The 21856-nt window shown below is 49.2% G+C and overlaps 1 protein-coding gene across 6 annotated transcripts in view; it reads right to left on the bottom strand.

The window, feature by feature from the left end:
* The window catches only part of MRTFA (myocardin related transcription factor A), a 153634-nt gene that overhangs the window by 29452 nt on the left and 102326 nt on the right, over window positions 1-21856 (bottom strand). For all 6 annotated transcript variants that reach the window (XM_062202806.1, XM_062202801.1, XM_062202803.1 and 3 more), the window contains one exon: window positions 7549-7614. In XM_062202806.1, coding sequence (XP_062058790.1) covers window positions 7549-7614 — 66 coding nt within the window. The remainder of the gene's footprint in view (window positions 1-7548; window positions 7615-21856) is intronic.

The raw sequence follows: 21856 nt of genomic DNA, 5'->3' as shown, positions 1-21856 counted from the left end.
CTGAACAGACTTGGGTGTTTCTGTCTGTTACGGATCTTTATCACTGTCAATGCTGTTGATGTACCTCCTGAGTCTGTGCTAAAGGGAACCACATGCCCACTGCTTGATTCCTGTTACTAGCTCCACACAAACTGGGCCAGACAGGGTCGTACGTGCTGCCAACTGGTTACTACACCCTAGACATCTCGGGACCAACTCTGGATACAGCGGGTTAAGCCATCACTCGCAACACTACCATCCCCTATCAGCGTGCTGGCTGGAGTCCCAGCTGTTCTGCTGCTGATCCAGCTCTCAACCAATGCTTCTAAGAAAACAGAAGGGGTTGGGGCCAGTGCTGTGGCGCAGCAGGTTAAACACCTGGCCTGAAACGCTGGCATCCCATATGGGTGCCGGTTCTAGTCCCGGCTGCTCCTCTTCCAATCCAGCTCTCTGCTATGGCCTGGGAAAGCAGAAGATGGCCCAAATGCCTAGGCCCTGGCACCCACATGGGAGACCCAGACAGAAGAGGCTGGTCGTTGTGGCCACTGGGGAGTGAACCATTAGATGGAAGACCTTTCTCTGTCTCTACCTCTTTCCGTAACTCTGTCTTTCAAATAAATAAAGTAAATATTTAATTAAAAAAAAGAAAGAAAACAGAAGGGGTTGGCCCCAGTACCTGAGCCCCTGCCACCCATGTGGGGGACCTGGATGGAGCTCCTGGCTCCTGGCTTCAGCCTGGCCCAGCCGCAGTTGTTGTAGTCATTTGGACAGTGAATCGGCAGATGGAGGATCCCTGGGTGTGTGTGTGACTCTTATCTTTAAGTAAGTGAAATCTAAATAAATCAATCCATCCTTGCTACCTCATTAGTAGCTGATGAGCTAACCTGGTTTCTTCCCCGTTTTATTGACCTATAATTCACATGACAAGCAATCTGCCCAACTAAAGTGTACAATCCAGAATGCTCAGCATGCTGAGAGAGTACACGGCCGTCACCACCAGCAGCTTTGGAATAGTAACCTTGCTCAAAAAAAAGACACTCTGTGGCCAGCACTGTGGCACAGCAGGCTAAGCTGCTGCCTGCAACACCAGTATCCCATAGGACACTGGTTCATGTCCCGGTTACTCCACTTCTGATCCGGCTCCCTGCTAACATGCCTGGGAAAGCAGGGGAAGATGGTCCTAATACTTGGGCCCCTGCCACCCACGAGGAACACCCAGATGAAGCTCCTGGCTTCAACCTGGCCTTGCCTGGCTGTTGCAGCTATATGGGGAACGAACCAGCAGATGGAAGATGTCTCTCTCTAAGTCTTTTACTGTCCATAACTCTGTCAAAAATAATCAATCTTAAAACAAACAAACAAACAAACAAAAACACTCTGAAACTATGAGTAGTCAGTCCCTGTAGCCGGCCCCCAAGTCCCAGGCCCAGGTAATCACTTAGCTACTCTTTCTGTATATGTACATATTTGCCTATTCTGGATTTTTTTTCAAAACACATTCATCCCACCTCACTGTAACCACGCCTCCTGGATTTAATTCACGAGGACTCAGGAAAGGGAGTCTGAAACTCAGATTGCACATCTAGTGAAGAATGGTGTCAGTAATGATTCCAAGTTATAAGTAACAAAAATATTGTTAAGATTTTTATCTTCGGAGGAAAATGGATCTAATAATCAATCCTGACACTTTCAGGCATTAAAGAATCTGTCAGAGTTAAGAAGAAATTTCGGGGCTAGCGTGGTGGCACAGCGGGTTAAAGCCCCAGCCTGCAGCGCCGGCATCCCATATGGGCGCTGGTTTGAGTCCCAGCTACTCCACTTCTGATCCAGCTCTCTGCTATGGCCTGGGAAAGCAGTGGAAGATGGCCCAAGTCCTTGGACCCCTGCACCCGGAAGACACTCCTGGCTCCTGGCTTTGGATCAGCTCAGCTGTGGCCGTTGCAGTCATTTGGGGAGTGAACTAGCGGATGAAGACCTCTCTCTCTCTCTCTCTCTCTCTCTCTGGCTCTGCCTTTCAAATAAGTAAAAACTCTGCAACTCTGCCTTTCAAAAAAATAAAATAAATCTTTGAAAAAAAAAAAAGAAGAAATTTTTTCTGGGGGCAGAGACTGCTATAGCCAGACGACTGGAGCTTTTCCGGCAACTTTGGAGCCTGGTAAATCGGCCACCTCGTCTCCTTCTAGACTGCTTAGCTCACACCGACAGCAGAGGGGATGAAGCTGCAGAACTGAAGGCCTGGAGAGTCCAGACGTAGTAGCGCTTACTAAACACACTGCTGCAGGAAATCGTTACACAAAGCCCTTCTTCCAGTGCCTATGCACTGACCTCCTGCTCAATGCTAGCACCTTCCCACTTAGCAACACACCCGAGCACTTTTCAAGGGTGAGGCAGTCTACCAGGCTTAACAGGCGGCCCTCTGTAGCTGTGCTGCCTTCACACCCTCTGGAGTCTCCTACCCAAAGTGTCACCAGTGGTACTGGCTGGGTATACAGAAATGGCACTTAAGATGAAAAACAAAAACAGAACAAGAAAATGAGCTCACTCAAGATAGAACAAGGAAGGTCTTTAGAGAACCTGTAGAACAAAAGTCATTATTTGTTCATGTGCCTGGCAGGGTATCAGGTTTTTCCACTATTTGCACTGGAGAGATGCCGCATGCGACCTGCAGGCCTGGAGACCTGCGACTGCGTTTTTCTCAAGGATTCTCAACAGAGTAACAAGAGGCTGAGAAGGAAGAGACCACCAGTGTTCTTCTATCCAGAAAGACTCCAGGAGCCTCTTGTCATGTCTGGGTTAGGCTAGGAAAACTTCCACGTTTTCCTTTAAAAGGCTATTGCCCTGCAACGGCCTCCCTATTTTTCTTAATTTTCACTTTAACCCCATGACCTCACATACCTCTACTCATCAGAGAGAAAGTCTGTGGGGAGGCTATGTTCGAGAACAAGTGCCACACGAGGGCCCATCTCCTGTGAGCTCATCCTGCAAGACCAGCTCCTGGATGCACCGTCCTCCCTCAGGACGCGCAGAGCTCCGAACACCGGAGAGACGGTTCAGAGCCCTCTGCTACCTGGCACTCTACGTGGTAGGGCTACGTGGTGTTAAATCTAAACACACGTTTGCATGGAGAGGATAAAAAAGGGTACTGGGAAAGGATCCTGCTTCCCAGTGCAGGATCGACCCCACGGAGAAGATGCTGTGAACAGAGTGCGGACCAGCAGAGGAGTCTATGGGAATCTGAGGCGCCTCTAATCCCCCAAAACTGTGGGAAGGGCACGCCCCAACATTTAATGGCAAACGGAGGCATGAACAACCTGGAAGGAAGGGAGCCATGGAAGCACATCGCGTCCCAGGAGCCAGGCGTGTGGGGGACAACGAGCGCTGTTCTGGGTAACGAACATACTGGTGTTTTCCTCACTGCAGTGAGAGGAACCCGAGGAAAGGGATGAACCAGAAATGACGCCCATGCTCCTTGCCCTGGCTGAGGGCCCGACTACCTCCTAAGTTGTACAAAAAGCTAAACCTAAGGGCTCTTTTCAGACTCTTCAGGCCAGCAAAATGGGAATGGAAGTGGGCAGGTAGCACGTCTCCAAATACCAACAGCTTGCCGCCCAGTCGCTTCAAGCACCGTTCCCATTCTCCTTATAAAATACGGAGTGGGGGGGCGGCACTGTGGCATAGTGGATGAGGTGCCACCTGCAGCGCCAGTGTACCACATGGGCACTGGTTCATGTTCGGCTGCTCTACTTCTGATCCAGCTCCCTGCTGGTGCACCTGGGAAAGCAGTGGAAGATGGCCTGAGTGTTTGGGCCCCTGCACCTGCATGGGAGACTCAGATGGAATTCTGGGCTCCTGGCTTCGGCCTGACCCCGCCCCAGCTGTTGCAGCCATTTGGAGAGTGAACCAGCAGATGAAAGATATCTCTCTCTCTTTCTCTTGCTCTCTCTCCCCGCTCCCCCTCCCTCTCTACCCCCTCCTTTCTCTCTGTCTCTCCCTCTCTTTCAAATAAATAAATAAATCTTTTTTTAAAAAAGAGTATTAAAAGATACAGACTGGAGGGTGGAATGTGGGGTTAGTGGGCGATGGCAGGACAGAGGAATGCCAGGGAGGCAGAGGATGCGGGACTCCACAGCAGGAGTTAGGGACGCTGGGGAGCAGTGGGATGGGTCTACTCATGCATGAAGGCTGGCCACAAACCCTGGGAACTCAGGACCCAGTCTGTGCAGCAGGTGCACAGATGAGCAGGGAAAGTCACACCTGAAACCACCCCCTCTCCTCATCTAAGTGTTCACTGGCAGAGCTGAGCAGCAACCCTGGGTCCACGGCTGAAGGCGGTTCTTGGGGGGCCCGGGAGGTGGGGAGACGCAGCACTCACAGGGCGGATCCTTCTACTCTGTAAGAAAGGCTCCTATCTCCACTTCATGGGGTAGAGAACAATCAAAGTGTGTAATTAGATGTTCAGAACAGTTTTACAGTCTGGGCTCCTGACAAAAGGGAAGTGCTACTTCAAATTCCACAGCCAGAACCCCAGAACATTTGCAAGAGAGTGGTATCTGCTTTCGTCTGTCTGTCTGTGTCTCTCACACCACCAATTTACAACTGGCTGCCTTCACTCAGTCACTGGGGACCAGGCATTGCACACAGAAATGTAAATAAGACACTTCCTTAGGGACGGTGTTGTGGCACAGTGGGTCACGCTGCTGCCTGTGACTCCAGCATCCCATATGAACACAGGGTGGAGTCCCGGCTGCTCCACTTTGACCCAGCTCTCTGCTAGTGTGCCTGAGAAAGCATCAGAAGATGGGAAAAGTGCTTAGCTCCTGCCACCCACGTAGCAGACTCAAACGGAGTTCTAAGCTCCTAGCTTTGGCCTGGCCCAAGCCCCAGACATGGCAGCCATATGCAGAGTGACAAACCAACAGATGGAACATCTCTGTTTCTCTTTCTATAACTCTTTCATATTAATAAATAAATCTTAAAAAGAAAAACAGAAAACACTTTCTCAAGGAGCTCACAATCTAAGAGACACAAGCAGATAAGGAGATCTAACTTCAGCATCACTTGTCTTTTTTTTTTTTTTTAAAGAATTTATTTACTTTTTTGAGAGGTTGAGTTATAGACAGTGAGAGGGAGAGACAGAGTGAAAGGCCTTCCATCCACTGGTTCACTCCCCAAATGGCAGCAACGGCCAGAGCTGTGCCGATTCAAAGCCAGGAGCCAGGTGCTTCTTCCTGATCTCCCATGCGGGTGCAGGGCCCAAGCACTTGGGCCATCCTCCACCGCACTCCCAGGCCACAGCAGAGAGCTGATCAGAAGAGGAGCAACCAGGACTAGAACAGGCGCCCATACGGGATGCTGGCGCCGCAAGCGGAGAATTAACCTACTGCGCCATAGTGTCAGTGCCAGCATCACTCGTCTTACCAGCGTGGAAAACCACCAGAAATGCTAAGCACAGAGGTCATAGTCGCTAGCTAAGTTCTGTTAAGCAATGACCTCTTGCAGTCCCCGTTACTAAATGAGAGAAAGCCGGGCACTCCCTCTGCACAGCTTTTAGCTCCGACAGACCCTCAGATGTAGCCTACACTGTCAGCACCACTGTCGCTGCTGTCACCACCTCACGCATCAACACCGACTCGGTCTTCATTTTATACACAGGTTGAGTTCTGGTGTTACAGGTGGTGGTGTTTAGTGTCTTGAAGGCAGTTACCATGTCTCACATATCTCTTGGTCCCTGGACCATCCAGGTCTACGCCCTTGGTGGAAAGGACAGCAGAGGAGATGCTGGGTGACTTGTTCCTCTCCACGAGGCTTGCAGATGGGCAGACCCAGTGTCCTATAATGCACAGCACTTCCCTGCCTGGCTACGTTACTGGCCCAACACACAAGCCACCAGCACGTCAAGGTTTGGGGCGGGGCCTTTCACTGGAGTGATGGAAGAAAACAGGCCAATGGAGGTAAGCAGTTTGGTAGTGAACTGAAACAAACAAAAAGACTAACCTGAGACATAAGCTCACCGGCTGATGTTTAGCACAGAAAACGGACCTCAGACTCCTTACACCTGCTACACAGCTCTAACTCTGAACCTACCACCACTATGACCTAAGGAGAACCCTAATCTCACTTGCTTAAATGCACTCATTCAGTGGCTTCCTGTTGTGCTTAAAACCAGACCCACCTCTTCTGTGTGACTGACAGGTCTGGATTTGGACCTCCCCTGCCTCCTCTCCCCTCACTCCCCACGCCCCGAGCCACATGGGCTTTCTTGGTAATTCTCACACACACGGAGGTCTTGCCTGTACCAGCCTTGCGCTTGCTTTTCCTTCTCTCTGCACCTCCTTCCTGCTTTCTCAATGGCTGACTGCATCTCAACCTCTAGACCTCAGCTCAGCGATTTCCTCTTCAGGGAAGCCTGCCTGAGCTCTCATCCTCCTCCTCTCACTCGTGAACACGGCAACCAGCTCACTCACTGCACGGCACACCCATGCTCTCCACTACCCTAGTCACGCCTCTCCCTGTGCATCCTCAGCCTCGCCCTTCTAAATCGAGAGCAGTGACGATTTATCTTGCCACATGGACTGCACGCAATGGGTCCTGGAGTATTTTCAAGGAAGCAGAGCTGGAGCAGTATCGTGGCAGTAGGTCAGTGGCATGGAGCCAGGGGAAACATCCGTTCACCCACTAGGAAGCCAGAGGGATCTAGTTCTGCAGCCACCAAGCCCACATGGTGACAGTTGCATCCCACCCCTGCCCTTGTCATACTCACACCCCTGCCAGCCTCCCTCTAAATAAAACCATGGTTCATCCAAAACACCAGGCAGAAAAGCGGTTTCTTGAGAATGACACTGTAGCACACTGGGTTAATCCACCACCTGTAGCACTGGCATTCATATGGCCGCTGGTTTGAATCCTGGCTGCTCCACTTCTGATCTAGCTCCCTACTGATGTGCCTGGGAAAACAACAGCAGATGGCCCAAGTGCTTGGGCCCCTGTATCCACGTGGGAGACCCGGATGAAACTTCTGGCTCCTTGCTTCGCTCTGGCCCAGCCTCAGCCATTGCAGCCATTTGGGAGAGTGAACCAGCAGATGGAACACTTCTCTCTCTCTCTCTCTCTGCCTCTGCCTCTCCCTTTCTGTAACTCCATCTTTCAAATAAACAAATCTTAAAGAAAGAAAGAAAGAAAAGAGTTTCTCTCCCCAAGCACAGCCTGTGTGGAAAGTGCCCCCCCCCCCCCGTCCCCCGACACCTCAGCTCAGCAGCTGCCCTGCAAGAAAGGGAAGTGGGACAGGGCGGAGAGACCCTTTCAGAGGTGTGACTCAGAAGCCAAGGGTGGACCCACCGCACTCTTTAAACCTGAACGCTGCTTGTTTCACCGAACTTGATCAGTAGGGTTGTTATCTGAACCGCTGACGATTCAGAGGCCCTGGACTTGGAAATCACAAGAAAGCAGAGTGGAGACTAGAACCTGCTGGCGGTGCTGCGGGTCGGGTGCTTCCCGTGGCAGGGGGTCCACACCAGCACCTCCTGAAGGCAGCGGGCAGAGGGGAGGGAGAGGAACAGAAGGGGCACTTACGCGGCATGATCCCTTGGCTCACCAGCTCCTCGCGGGTCCGGCGCTGCTGGAGCTTCAACTGCAGCACTGCAGAGCAGCAAAGAGAGAGGGGAGAGGAGGGGTCAGTCGGGCGTCCGGCCTCAGAGAACACATTTTCAAATGCAAGGAGAATGTAAATCCAGGAGGGCACCGTGTGGCAGAAGGAGCCCTTGCATTGTGACTGTCTGCAATTGCAGAAGTGGCCTGATACAGCAGGGTTTCCGTATTCTGCTGTGGGCGGCGAGAGGAAGTTGCGAAGGGTCTTGCAGGGCGATAACAATCCACAAAGTGCCAGAGTCCCGTCTCTTGCTCAAAACCTCCTACAACACCGCGTCCTCCTGAGACTTAAAACACTAACTCGAAACTCAAAGAAGAGATCGTAACAAGGACGGCCACCCAGCAGAAAGATCTTTCCAGAGGCCCCTAGGCTTCCTCAGCAAATGTTTACCACCGTCAGAGAGTGACTGATACCGCTACTCACACACGTCGGGATGCACTGGTTACCTGTAAAATCTTTTCTCTTGCATGTAAAAGTTACAGCCATTTTCACTAGGCAATGCATTTTTCTAGACTAGAAGATAGTTTACCATTTTCATATCTCTTTTCTTCCTCTTCCTCTTCACTCAGAGCCTCTTTCTGTTGAGGTGAAACAACCAAGAAACATCCGGGCGAGGGGGAACGACTGGCGTTCTCCTGTTTCCACTATGGCAACACTGCTCGGTGAAACAACTCAACGGGTTTATTTTTTTAACTTAAAATCAACCATCTCAGTTTCAAAGTCAAGGAGGCCTCAGGGCTGTCACACCTCCATGTTATGCAGCACAACAGAGGCTAAATAAGCAAGATTCAGAGAAGGGCTGTTCGGAAGACCCCCGCCAAGGAAAGCCCCTTCACCTACGTGTTCAATTACAGGCCTGCTGGGCACGGGAGGGACCACAGGTCCCAGTGTCTGCCGGGTACACAGAGCAGTTCTCAGGGAGGCCTCCCTGAACGGCAGGATCGTGAGCAGGCACCTGCCTGCATCGCACACTCAGCACAGCCAAAGCAGAACCTCTGTCCCAGAAACCTAATCTACTTCCATCCTTTCTTCTTTAATGGTGCTACCACCCCCCTCCCCCATACTAACACTAAAACACCTGTGCTAATCTCACACTCCCCTCTCCGATGGTGCCCCACCACGCTCCCCCACACTCAGTGTAGCTGCCTATGTCTCTGCCCTGAGCGCCACCTCTTTTATTCACTTCACCTGGAAACGCCCACTGGAACTGCCTCTGAACCCCCCCCCCCCCCCCCCCCCGGCTCACTCCCTTGCATTCAAAAACTACTCTGGGCCCACTCCGAGCTGCTTTTTATACATGATAGAGTAAAAACCCTATGCTATGTAATGGCTACCCCCGAACAGACCTAATCTTTCTACAAGCATTAACTCCTGTAGGGCAGGGAATATACCTTATTGACATATGCCTCCCAATACTTAATACATAATAGGCATTTCATAATTTTTTTCTCTAATTCAACCACATCTCAAAATGATGATACAGTCTGAAAAAAAAATCTAAGAGGTATTCTCTCACAAATTAACATTGTTTAAAAGGCAAGGCCTTGGAGAATTAAATAGAAAAACACAGCAGGAGCCCCCAAAGAGTAACCGATATTTACAGTGTGTGCTGTGTACCAGACAACAGTTCTGCATACACAAAGACTCCAAAAATTTTGAAACCCATTCATTTGTCCTTATTATGCATTTTCATGAACGTTTTGAAGACTCTCCTGTGCATGGATTTAAAATTTTTTGGCCAAAAAAAACACTTTTTTTTTTTGACAGGCAGAGTAGACAGTGAGAGAGAGAGAGAGAGAGAGAGAGAGAGAAAGGTCTTCCTTTTTCATTGGTTCACCCCCGAAATGGCCACTACAGCCGGCATGCTGTGCCAATCTGAAATCAGGAGCCAGGTGCTTCCTCCTGGTCTCCCATGCAGGTGCAGGGCCCAAGCACTTGGACCATCCTCCACTGCCCTCCCGGGCCACAGCAGAGAGCTGGCCTGGAAGAGGAGCAACTTGGACAGAATCTGGTGCCCCATCCGGGACTAGAACCTAGAGTGCTGGCACCACAGGCGGAGGATTAGCCAAGTGAGCCACAGCACCAGCCAAGAAACACTTTTCAATTCTACTTTCCATGTACTCTCACCTCATACTTTCACATTTTAATTCATTTAACTTTCATAACATCTTCATGGAGACAGGTATTAGTTCCATTTTACAGGTGATGAAAGGGAGGCCCAGAGGGATTCAGAAATGTACCTAAAGTTCTCTAAGAAGAGGTGGAGGGGCCAGCTCTGTGGCGTAGCAGGTAAGGCCGCCACCTGTAGTCCAGCATCCCATACGGGGTGCCGGTGTGAGACCCAGCTGCTCTACTTCTGATCTGACTCTCTGCCATGGCCTGGGAAAGCAGAAGAAATGGCTCAAGTTCTGGGGCCCTGCACCCATGTGGAGACCCGGAAGAAACTCCTGGCTCCCCGGCTTCAGATCAGTATAGCTCTGGCCATGGTGGCATCCAGAGAGTGAACCAGCGATGGAAGACCTCTCTCTCTCTCTCTCTGCCTTTCAAATAAATGAATAAATTTTAAAAAATAATACTAAGAAGAAGAGGTGTAAGAGGATTTGAATCAAATGTTCAGATTCCAGAACCTGGGTGTGATCACCTGGACTCATCCCTTGGCAGGGTGGACAAAGCAGCTGAGGAAGACGATGGTTCAGGCCAGGGTTGAAGAAGCTCAGGTAATCAACTTCCGCAAAACATTTAAACACTCACTCTGATTTAGGAACTTGATTTCAGAATAAATTATAACTATATATCAGCAAAATAACTACATTAATAAAACAAATATTAGGGGCTGGTGTTGTGATCTAGTAGGTAAAGCCACTGCCTGCAATGGCCGTATTCCATTTGGGCCTTGGTTCATGTCCTGGCAGCTCCACTCGATTCAGCTCCCTGCTAAATGGCCTGTGAAGGCCGGCACCACGGCTCACTAGGCTAATCCTCTGCCTGCGGTGCTGGTACTCCGGGTTCTAGTCCCAGTTGGGGTGCCGGTTCTGTCCCGGTTACTCCTCTTCCAGTCCAGCTCTCTGCTGTGGCCCGGGAGTGCAGTGGAGGATGGCCCAAGTGTTTGGGCCCTGCACCCGCGTGGGAGACCAGGAGGAAGCGCCTGGCTTCTGGCTTCAGCGCGCTGGCTGTAGCGGCCATTTGGGGAGTGATTCAATGGAAGGAAGACCTTTCTCTCTGTCTCTCTCTCTAACTCTATCAAAAATAAAAAAAAATAAACGGCCTGTGAAAGCAGCAGAAGATGGCCCAAGTATTTGGGCCCCTGCCACCCACATGCTAGACCTGAATGAAGCTCCTGGCTCCAGCCTGGCCCAGTGCTGATCATCACAGCTATATGTAAGTGAAACAGCAGATGGATGATCTCTGTCTCTTCCTCTCTATCTTTCAAAATCATCTTTTTTTAAAAGATTAAAAAAACCCACAAATGACCACAAGAATCACTGAGTGTGTTACAATACATGTGTCAGACCTTACATAAGCGATTAACATGCTCTTTATTCATTTTAATTTTTTTTTTAATTTTTGACAGGCAGAGTGGACAGTGAGAGAGAGACAGAGAGCAAGGTCTTCCTTTTGCCGTTGGTTCACCCTCCAATGGCCGCCGTGGCTGGTGTGCTGCGGCCGGTGCACCACACTGATCCAATGGCAGGAGCCAGGTGCTTCTCCTGGTCTCCCATGGGGTGCAGGGCCCAAGCACTTGGCCCATCCTCCACTGCCTTCCCGGGCCACAGCAGAGAGCTGGCCCGAAAGAGGGGCAACCGGACAGAATCCGGTGCCCCAACCGGGACTAGAACCCGGTGTGCCGGCGCTGCAAGGCAGAGGATTAGCCTGTTGAGCCACGGCGCCGGCCTCTTTATTCATTTTAAATTTATCAGATGAGACATAGAAAGAAACAGTGACAAACAGGCACACAGACACAGGGAGCAGCACTCTCATCCGCTGATTCACTCCCCAAATGCTCCACTGGCCGGGCAAGCCGGGACAAAGCCGGACCAGGGACACATCCGATCGCTCACCAGGGTGCCCAGGACCTCACCAGGGTGCCCAGGACCGATTACCTGGGCCTTCCAGGGCGCACACTAGCAGGAAGCTGGAATCAACAGCCCAAGGCTGGTATCAAACCCAGGTGTCTAAGAACCTTTAATTTATTTAACCCTCTCTTCTCCTAAAAAACCCCCGAGAACGGCACAATTATCATCTCAGACCTGTAACAACCTGCGGGACGTCACACAGCCAAAGCCGGATTTGCACCAGGTTTCTGGGCCTCTGAGTGTGCAGCGCACCTCTTTGTGGGAAAGGAAAAGGAGAGCCAAGTGGCCAGTGCTGGGAGGGAGGGAGGGCGCGTCGGTGTCACTTTACAGGGTAAGATGAGCCATTAGAAGATGAGCACATTAACAACCAATCTGATTTCGGAGAATAGGAAACACTGCAATCCAGTAACCCTAACACTTCAAAGAGACAGTAATAATGAAAGCAAATGGCTGGGGGCCAGCGCCGTGCTCACTTGGTTAATCCTCCACCTGCAGTGCCAGCATCCCATATGGGCGCTGGGTTCTAGTCCTGGCTGCTCCTCTTCCAGTCCAGGCTTCTCTGCTGTGGCCCAGGAGGATAGTGGAGGATGGCCCAAGTGCTTGGGCCCCAGCACCCGCATGGGAGACCAGGAGGAAACACCTGGCTCCTGGCTTCAGATCGGTGCAGCACGCTGGCTGTAGCGGCCATTTTGGGGGTGAACTAACAGAAGGAAGACCTTTCTGTCTCTCTCACTGTCTAACTCTGCCTGTCAAAAAAAAAAAAAAGAAAAAGAAAAAGAAAGCAATGGCTGGTACACAAGAATGACTTTGAAACATTAATCAGCAGCCCCTCCTAAGCAAACCTTCAAACTTTAGAAACGGTCACACTTTATGGAAAACTTCTACTTCATGAAACTAAACTATGAAAGCTAAATCTTCCTTAGTAAACTTCTGATTCAGGTGTTTTATGGATAATATGATAAAGGCTGAATCCACTTATACAAAGACACACACACATGTGTATGTACTGGAGTACTTCAAAAGTTTGTAGAAATAGTTGATCCTTTTTTTTTTTTTTTTGACAGAGTAGATAGTGAGAGAGAGACAGAGAGAAAGGTCTTCCTTTTTGCCATTGGTTCACCCTCCAATGGCCTCCACGGCCGGCGCAGTCAGCGCACTGCGCTGATCCAAAGGCAGGAGCCAGGTGTTTCTCCTGGTCTCCCATGTGGGTATAGGGCCCAAGGACCTGGGCCATCCTCCTCTGCACTCCTGGCCACAGCAGAGAGCTGGCCTGGAAGAGGGGCAACTGGGACAGAATCCGGCGCCCCGACAGGGACTAGAACCCGGTATGCTGGCGCCGCAAGGCGGAGGATTAGCCTATTGAGCGTGGCACCGGCCAACAGTTGATCTTGATGCAGAAAATTCGGAATCCATGAATAGGTTTTTTCTAATACACATTTTACATGACTTTTTTTTCTTAAGATTTATTTATTTGAAAGGCAGAATTAGAGGGAGTGGGAAGACAGAGAGTGAGATCTTCTGTCCTCTGGTTCACTCCCCAAATGGCTGCAACAGCCAGAGCTGGACTGATCGGAGGCCAGGAGCCTCTTCAGGGTCTCCTATGCAGGTGCAGGGGCCCATGTCCTCTGCTGCATTCCCAGGCACATCAGCAGGGAGCTGGATCAGAAGTGGAGTAGCCAGGACTTGAACTGGCGCCCCATACGGTGCTATAGGCAGCAGCTTAATCTGCTTAAACCACAATGCCGGCTCCTTCCAGGAATTTTTTTAAGATTCCTCCCCCCCTTAGCCAGCACCATGGCTCACTAGGCTAATCCTCTGCCTGTGGCTCTGGTACTCCGGCTTCTAGTCTCGGCTGGGGCACCAGTTCTGTCCCGGTTGCTCCTCTTCCAGTCCAGCTCTCTGCTGTGGCCCGGGAGGGTAGTGGAGGATGGCCCAAGTGCTTGGGCCCTGCACCCGCATGGGAGACCAGGAGAAGCACCTGGCTCCTGGGCTTCGGATCGGTGCAACACGCCGGCCATAGCAGCCATTTGGGAGTGAACCAACGGAAGGAAGACCTTTCTCTCTGTCTCTCTCTCTAACTCTACCTGTCCAAAAAAAAAAAAAAAAAAAAAAATTAGAGGAAAGAGGGGGAACAATACACCAGAATTATGACAGTCAACCTATACTCCATTTTTATTTTATAATTACTGCATGGCGGTGTAAATTTACAACAATTCTTCTCAGACTTTCAACTGCAAAATGACTTTGATATGAATTTTCCTTTTCTTTAGACTATCTTAATTTCTCTTGATTTTAAGCACTCTCAGTATGATGCACCTGTCTTTACAGGCCTTACGGACTGTGCATGTTAGAGGAAATAATTTCAGTAACTACCACACAGGCACATACATGTACCCACATCAGGAGGCAGATTCAGGGGTCCATAATGTACTGCTTGTCCACCCTCCCAGCAGTTCATGTTATGTCCACAGACACGTGGTGGCTGGGGAAATTCACGAGAGCAGGAATATACTGACACAATCTATTTCACTGGACATCACTATTTAGATTCCTCACCACTTCTTAGATCAATAAAAACTAAGCAAAACACTTATCTGCTCACAAGCATGCGCCTTTCTACCTTTGCTATTATTGAATTCCGTGAATCTAATCCATCACCTGTTTCTAAGTGGGTCTGCGTGAGCAGCCTATATATAGCTGAGCAGATGTCTGTACAGCTGATGGATGGTGAATCACTGAGCGCCTGTCAGAAAATAACTGGAACAAAAAGAAAAGAAACCCAAGCCACAGAGACAGAAGCTCGTTCTCCAACCCCCGTGGAAATCAAATTTTCACCTGCCTTGAGCAAAGGCATTGACTGCCATCGGAAAAATGACTAATTGGGAAATAAAAGCTTGGTACAATTATCTAATAAATATTAATTATTAAATGTAATTTCAAGTAGTACCTTATTTAAATTCCGTTCCTTGCATAAATTTCCCAAAGCTCGATCTAATAACCTGTACATTTCTCTCCTTATTATCTTCAGGCACCAGTCCCAGAACAGGCACATGCAACTTAGTTTAGCAGCAGACACCACTGCTCTCTCTTGCTTCACACTGGAGAATGCGTTTCACTGGGAAGGTGAGAGAAGAACCAGGCTGATTTGGGGCCTTACTTGCAGCCCAGCATGCTGACAACTAAAACATTCATATTTGTAGCAGTGAATTATACCGACTTTATTGGTGTATTCTACACTTCCGTCAGTTCTATAAGCCTGAAGAGTCATTCAGCGGCATCCAAATTATAAAACCACACTGCCTATCACCTACAGTAAAGGCTTGTCCTGAACACTGAAGTCTCCTCTTAGAACACGTGCTTACGCAGGTGGCGGGTGCTCCCGGCAGGCACTGCTCCTTAGCTCTGCTGCCTGGGCTACTTGGTCATCACCACCAAGGCAGGGACTGGGAGGCGGGGGGGGGGACAGGGTTCTCTTCCATTCAATCACCCAGCAAACATTTACTAAACAACCACTACTGGGTCAGGCCTTGCAGAGGGTGCTAGAAACTCCTACGGCCTCTACTCACACACAGCTTCAGTCCAGATGGGAAAAAGACATCCGATCAATGACGACAAATAAGTACAATCTGTGACACGTTTTACAGGAAAGGATTAAAGAACGTGAGGGAAGTCAGATCCTAGAATCCACAGTTCTTCCTCCTTAATGTTCAGTGGTAACTTCCTTCTCACATTTTCTCTTTACTATTACAATGCTTATAACACTAAAAACCCTTTGAAAAATAAGAGACGTCTGAGTGTCGGTACTGTGGCACAGCAGGTAAAGCTGCCGTGTTCGATGCCAGCATCCCGTGTGGGCGCTGGTTCTCAAGGCTACTCCACTTCCGACCCAGCTCCCTGCTGATGCTCCTGGGAAAGCAGGAGATGGCCCAAGTGCTTAGGCCCCTGCACCCACATGGGAGACCCAGATGAAGCTCCTGGCTCCAGCCTGGCCAACCCCTGGCCATTATAGCCATTTGGGTAGTGAACCAGCAGATGGAAGATCTTTCTTTCTGTCTCTCTTCTCTCTCTAACTTTCATTAAAAAAAAAGAAAAGAAAAAATACTTTAAAATAAAGATTTAAAAAGCAGAGTTACAGAGAGGTAGAGGCAGAGGCACAAAGAGGTCCTCCATCCACTGGTTCACTCCTCAGATGGCTGCAACAGCTGGAGCTATGCAATCTGAAGCCAGGAGCTTCTTCTAGGTCTCCCATGTGGGTGCAGGGCCCAAGCACTTGGGCCATCCTCCACTGCTTTCCCAGGCCATAGTAGAGAGCTGGACTGGAAGTGGAGCAGCCAGGTCTTGAACTGGCACCTATATGGGATGCCGGCACTGCAGGCAGTGGCTTTACCCACTATCCCACAGCATAGGCCCCATAAATAAATCTTAAAAAAAAAAAAGAAAGAAAGAAAAGAAAAATAGAGATGTCGATAAAAATAACAAAGGGCACACATTTACTTACTCTGTCATTTGCCTGCCTGCTATAGGGCTCACGAACTAGCTAGTCTCTCTCCATCCGCCTCATCCTATAGACTGACTTCTTCCTTAGCTCCTCACGAAAATGCTGCTTTCTCTGGGGACTCTTTTTTTTTTTAAAGAATAATTTTATTTCTTTGAAAGACAGAGTTACAGAGAGAGAGAGAGAGAGAGAGCCAGAGAGAGCGAGAGCAAGAGGTCTCCCATTCCGCTGGTTCACCCCCTAAATGGCCGCAATGGCTAGAGCTGAGCTGATCCGAAGCCAGGAGCCAGGAGCTTCTTCCAGGTCTCCCATGTGGGTGCAGGGGCCCAAGGACTAGAGGCATCTTCTACTGTTTTCCCAGGCCATAGCAGAGAGCTGGATCAGAAGTAGAGCAGCCAGGACTTGAACTGGTGCCCATATGGGATGCTGGTGCTGTAGGCTGGGGCTTTAACCCACTGTGCACAGCGCCAGCCCCCTCTGGGTACTCCTTTAAGACTGGAAGGCACACTACTTGCCAGACACCCTACATGTTGCTGGAGATGCAGCAGTGACCAGATTCACAAAGTCCCTGCCTTCCGTGGAGCTGACAGCTCATGGGGGAGACAAACAGCAGACACGTCCTCATGTGTGAAGCCTGTTCTCAAAGGTGACACCTGCTACATCCCGACTGAGCGGCCTGACTCTTTCCACGATTCACAGCAGGCACTCAAGCATCGTGCTCTCAACAGCCAGGGCTGGGTGTTAGAGACACGCAGCTCAGTAACACATGGTTCTCATTCTCAGGAGCCTCTGAATTCTAATGGGAAAAGGGGATTCAAAGTAAGTAACGTCTGATGTTATGAGAGACACTAACATCAGTAAGATTTTGTTTCAAAGGACATAGAGAAGGGCACCTTTGGCTAACACACATGTCACGGGTGGGCTTGCCCACTACTGGGGGTCCCTGGCAAATTCGAGATGTATCTGGCCTAATATGTGATACACATTTACACAAAAATAGTAAGAAATATTATTTTTAAACAACAAAAGCTAAAATAGCTACACACATACACTTTTTTTTTTTTTTTTTACATTTTATAAGAGCACAAATGTGATAGCTTCCAGCACTAGAAATCAGAGAAAGGAAAAAGCTCCATCCTTCCCATATAGTGAATATATAAACTGGCCTTAAAAATATTTTATCCTCGGGGCCGGCGCAGTGGCTCACTTGGTTAATCCTCCACCTGCGGCACTAGCATCCCATATGGGGGCGCTGGGTTCTAGTCCCGGTTGCTCCTCTTTCGGTCCAGCTCTCTGCTGTGGCCTGGGAAGGCAGTCAGTGGAGGATGGCCCAAGTGCTTGAGCCCTGCACCTGCATGGGAGACCAGGAGGAAGTACCTGGCTCCTAGCTTCGGATAGGCACAGCGCCAGCCATGGCAGCCATTTGGGGAGTGAACCAACGGAAAGAAGACCTTTCTCTCTGTCTCTTTCTCACTATCTATGACTCTACCTGTCAAATAAATAAATAAAAAATAAAAAAAAATTTTATCCTCATGATCAATTTGTACTCAAATTTCAAGCAACTTCCTGATATTCTTCCCCCCTCTGGACCCTGACTGTCATTTGCTCCCACAGCCTTTCCTACCACAGCCCAAGAGGAGGGGAAGGCGAGCAGCACCGTCTCTGCACTCCCCCCCTCGGGTCCTGGCTCCTCCTGTGTCTGCTTCCTGATCCCCGTGCTCTGTCTCATGGCGTCCACGAAGTGGCTTCCTCCCCTGCTCCTTTCATAGAACTCGGAGCTTCTCCGGTCTTTTCCATGATTGCTTTTCTTGCTTCAACTTGGGAAGCCAGCCTGAATGGGTGAACTCAGGGTACACGGTTACCAGAAAACGTATTTCTGGCTTGTTTTAATATAAACAACTGCATTTTACAGACGCAGTATATTCTATAATTAGCCCTACCCATAACTAGAAAAGGGTGTACTGTCAACTCAATCATGACTTCTGGAGAAAGGGGCAAGCATTGCATATAGGGTTAGTTATGTGAGCATTTACGTTCCAAGTGCAGAACTGCCCTTCAAGGGAGACCAGCGGACATCCAAGGAAGCAGCAGAAGGCATGGTTTCTGGTTCTGGCTCTGCTGCTCCTAGTGAGACATTTAAGCTTCTTTCAGACTCATTTTCCTGACTATAAAACAGCTTTGAAAACTGATCCCTGCCTTTTTTTTTCCCCTGACACTTTATTAGACTGTACATCCTTTATTTTAAAAATTTATTTACTGGGGCCAGTGCTGTGGTGCAGCGGGTTAAAGCCCTGGCATGAAGCACAGGCATCCATATGGGCGTCGATTTTAGTCCCGGCTGCTCCTCTTCTGATCCAATGATTAATTGCTATAAATGATTAATTATGAAGAACAAATAATGGCCTTCTAAAAATTCAAGTTATAAGGTGATCTGTGGCATAAATACAAGTATGCATGTGCTTAGGTATTCTGGCACCAAAATCCATTTATCTTTTAATTCCATTTTCCATGAACTTTCTGTTCTTTTTTTTTTTTTAAAGATTTATTTATTTAAAGGTAGAGCTGAGAGAGAGAGAGAGAGAGATATCTTCTATCTGCTGGTTCACTCCCCAAATGGCTGTAACAACCTGAACTGAGCCTATCTGAAGCCAGGAGACAGGAGTTTCTTCTGGGTCTCCCATATGAGTCAGAGGCCCAATTGCTTGAATCATCTTCTGCTGCTTTCCCAGGTACATTGGTAGGGAGCTGGATCAGAAGTGGAGTAGCAGAGGCCAGCACTGTAGCACAGTGGGCTAAGCCTCTGTCTGTGGCACTGGAATCCCATGTGGGCACCAGTTCTATCCCCGGCTGCTCCTCTTCCGATCCAGCTCTCTGCTATGGCCTGGGAAAGCAGTACTTGGGCCCCTGCACCCACATGGGAGACCTGGAAGAAGCTCCTGGCTCCTGGCTTTGGATCAGCTCGGCTCTAGCCTTAGCAGCCATCTGGGGAGTGAAACAGTGGATGGAAGATCTCTCTCTCTGCCTCTTCCTCTCCTTTCAAATAAATAAATAAATCTTAAAAAAAAAAAAAAAAAAGAAAAGAAAAAGAAAGAAAAGAAAGAGGGGCCAGTGCTGTGGTATAGCAGGTAAAGTGCTGCCTGCAGTGCTGGCATCCATATGGGCGCCAGTTCGAGTCCCAGCTGCTCCACTTCTAATCCAGCTCTCTACTATGGCCTAGGAAAGCAGTGGAAGATGGCCCAAGTCTTTGGGCTCTTGGCTTCGGATTGGCCCAGCTCTGGCCATTGCAGCCACTTAGGGGAGTGAAACAGCGGATGGAAGACCCCTCTCTCTCTCTCGTGCTGCCTCTCTGTAACTTTGCCTTTCAAGTAAATAAATATATCTTTAAAAGAAAAAGAAAAAGAAAAAGAAAGGAAGAAAGCAGAAATATCGGGGCCAGCACTGTGGTATGGTGGCTAAGCCTCTGCCTATGGCACCGGTGTCCTGTATGGGTGCCGGTTCCTGTCCCGGCTGCTCGTCTTCTGGTCCAGCTTTCTGCTTGTGGTCTGGGAGAGTAGGAGGGTGGCCCAGTGCTTGGGTCCCTGTACTCGTGTTGGGGTCTCGGGGGAGGCTCTTGGCTCCTAGCTTCAGATCAGCTCAGCTCTGGCTGCTGTGGCTGCTTTGGGAGTGGACCAGTGGATGGAGGACCTTTCTCTCTGTCTCTCCCTCTCTCTGTCTGTAGTTCTACCTCTCAAATAAATAAATAAAATCTTTTAAAAAAAAGCATAAATATAAAAGATCATAAACATATTTTTGATCTGAATATTACTTGGAATATGAGTAGAGCACCGGATGAAATACCTTCCTGGTCATTAAACCCCGAGCTACTTACACATCTAACCTGTACTTACAAATGACAAGCTTTATAATCTATTAAAATATACAAAATAAAAGGACTTTGTATTTTGTAAAGTTTGTCAAATGGTGAAAACATGCATGATCTCAATAAATTCTCAAAGCAAAGCCATGTGGAAGATACTAAATACTATTTCATAGGCAAGGAGACTGGGGTTGAGAGACAGCGACTTGCCCAAGGTCACAGAGTACATGAAGGGTACAGCAGAAACTGGAACCCAGCTCCGTCTGCACCTGGAGCCTGAGCTCCTAGCCGTTAGCACACCACACACTGCCCTTCTGTGACCCGTAGCCGTCTTCATGTTTAGAATATCGCTGTCTCTTCAGTTGCATCTGGCCTGACACGTAAGATGCCCGCATCCCATACGAAAGCCTGGGTTCAAGACCTAGCTTCCTGTTAATGCAGGCTCTGCAGGCAGCAGCTATGGTTCAAGGGTCTGGGTCCTGCCACCCACATGGGACATCTGGACTGCGTTCCTGGCTCTTGGTTTCGGCTCCAAGTGGGGTAATTACAGACCTCCAGAGCAGCAGATGAGAATGCTTGCTCACTATATCTAATATATTTTAAAGATTCATTTATTTATTTATTTGAAAGTCAGAGTTAGAGACAGAGAGGGAGAGCCAGAGACAGAGATCCCTTATCCACTGGTTAACTCCTCAGTTGGCTGCAATGGCCAGAGCCAGGCCAGGGAGCCTGGTGCTTCTTCTGGGTCTCCTATGTGAGTGGCAGGGGCCCAAGTACTGGGCCATCTGATGTCTCCCCAGGCCATTAGCAGGAGCTAGATCAGAAGTGGAGCGGCTGGACACAAACCGGCATCCATATGGGATGTCAGCATTGCAGGTGGTGATTTCACCTACTATACCACAAGGCCAGCCCCTACAAACATCTTTTAGAGACTACATTATGTGGCCGGTGCTGTGGCACAGTGGGTTAACACCCTGGCCTGAAGTGCTAGCATCCCATATGGGCACCAGTTTGAGACCTAGCTGTTCCACTGCCGATCCAGCTCTCTGCTATGGCCTGGGAAAGCAGTAGAAGATGGCCCAGGTCCTTGGGCCCCTGCACCTAAGTGGAAGACCTGGAAGAAAATCCTGGCTCCTGGCTTCAGATCAGCGCGGCTCTGGCCATTGCGGCCAACTGGGGAGTAAACCATGAGATGGAAGACCTCTCTCTCTCTGCCTCTCCTCTCTCTGTGTAACTCTGACTTTCAAATAAATAAATAAATCTAAAAAAAATTAAAAAATTAAAGACTACATTAATAGTGCTATCAATGTGATAAGTTGAAAAAAATTATCTACATGCCTTTTGGAATAAAGTTCTATGAGAGGGCAGCCCAGGCAGAGAGACTTGAATTCTTTTTATTTATTTATTTATTTTATTTATCTGAAAAGCAGAGTTACAGAGAGGGGGGAGAAAGAGATGGGTGTTCCATCCGCTGGTTTATTCCCCCAAATGTCTGCAACAGCCAGGACTGGGCCAGGCTGAAGCCAGGAGCTTCTTTCAGGTCTCCCATGTGGGTGCAGGGGCCCAAGCCCTGGGCCATCTTCCACTGCTTCCCCAGGTGCATCAGCAGGGAGCTGGATCGGAAAAGCAGCAGCCAGGACATGAACCAGCGCCCATGTGGGATGCCGGCACTGGAGGTAGTGACTTAACCCACTATGCCAGAATGCCAGCCCCTATCGAAACACTTTCTACCTAGGAGAGAACTTGGCTACTTCCATGAATGTGACATGATAGCATGTAACAGAATTCCAGAATCTGAAAAGGCTGCT

The sequence above is a fragment of the Lepus europaeus genome, chromosome 10, assembly GCF_033115175.1.
Source record: "Lepus europaeus isolate LE1 chromosome 10, mLepTim1.pri, whole genome shotgun sequence".
Lineage (NCBI taxonomy): Eukaryota > Metazoa > Chordata > Mammalia > Lagomorpha > Leporidae > Lepus > Lepus europaeus.
The sequence above is the reverse complement of the archived record's forward strand: the minus strand, read 5'-3'. Positions and strand labels throughout refer to the sequence as shown.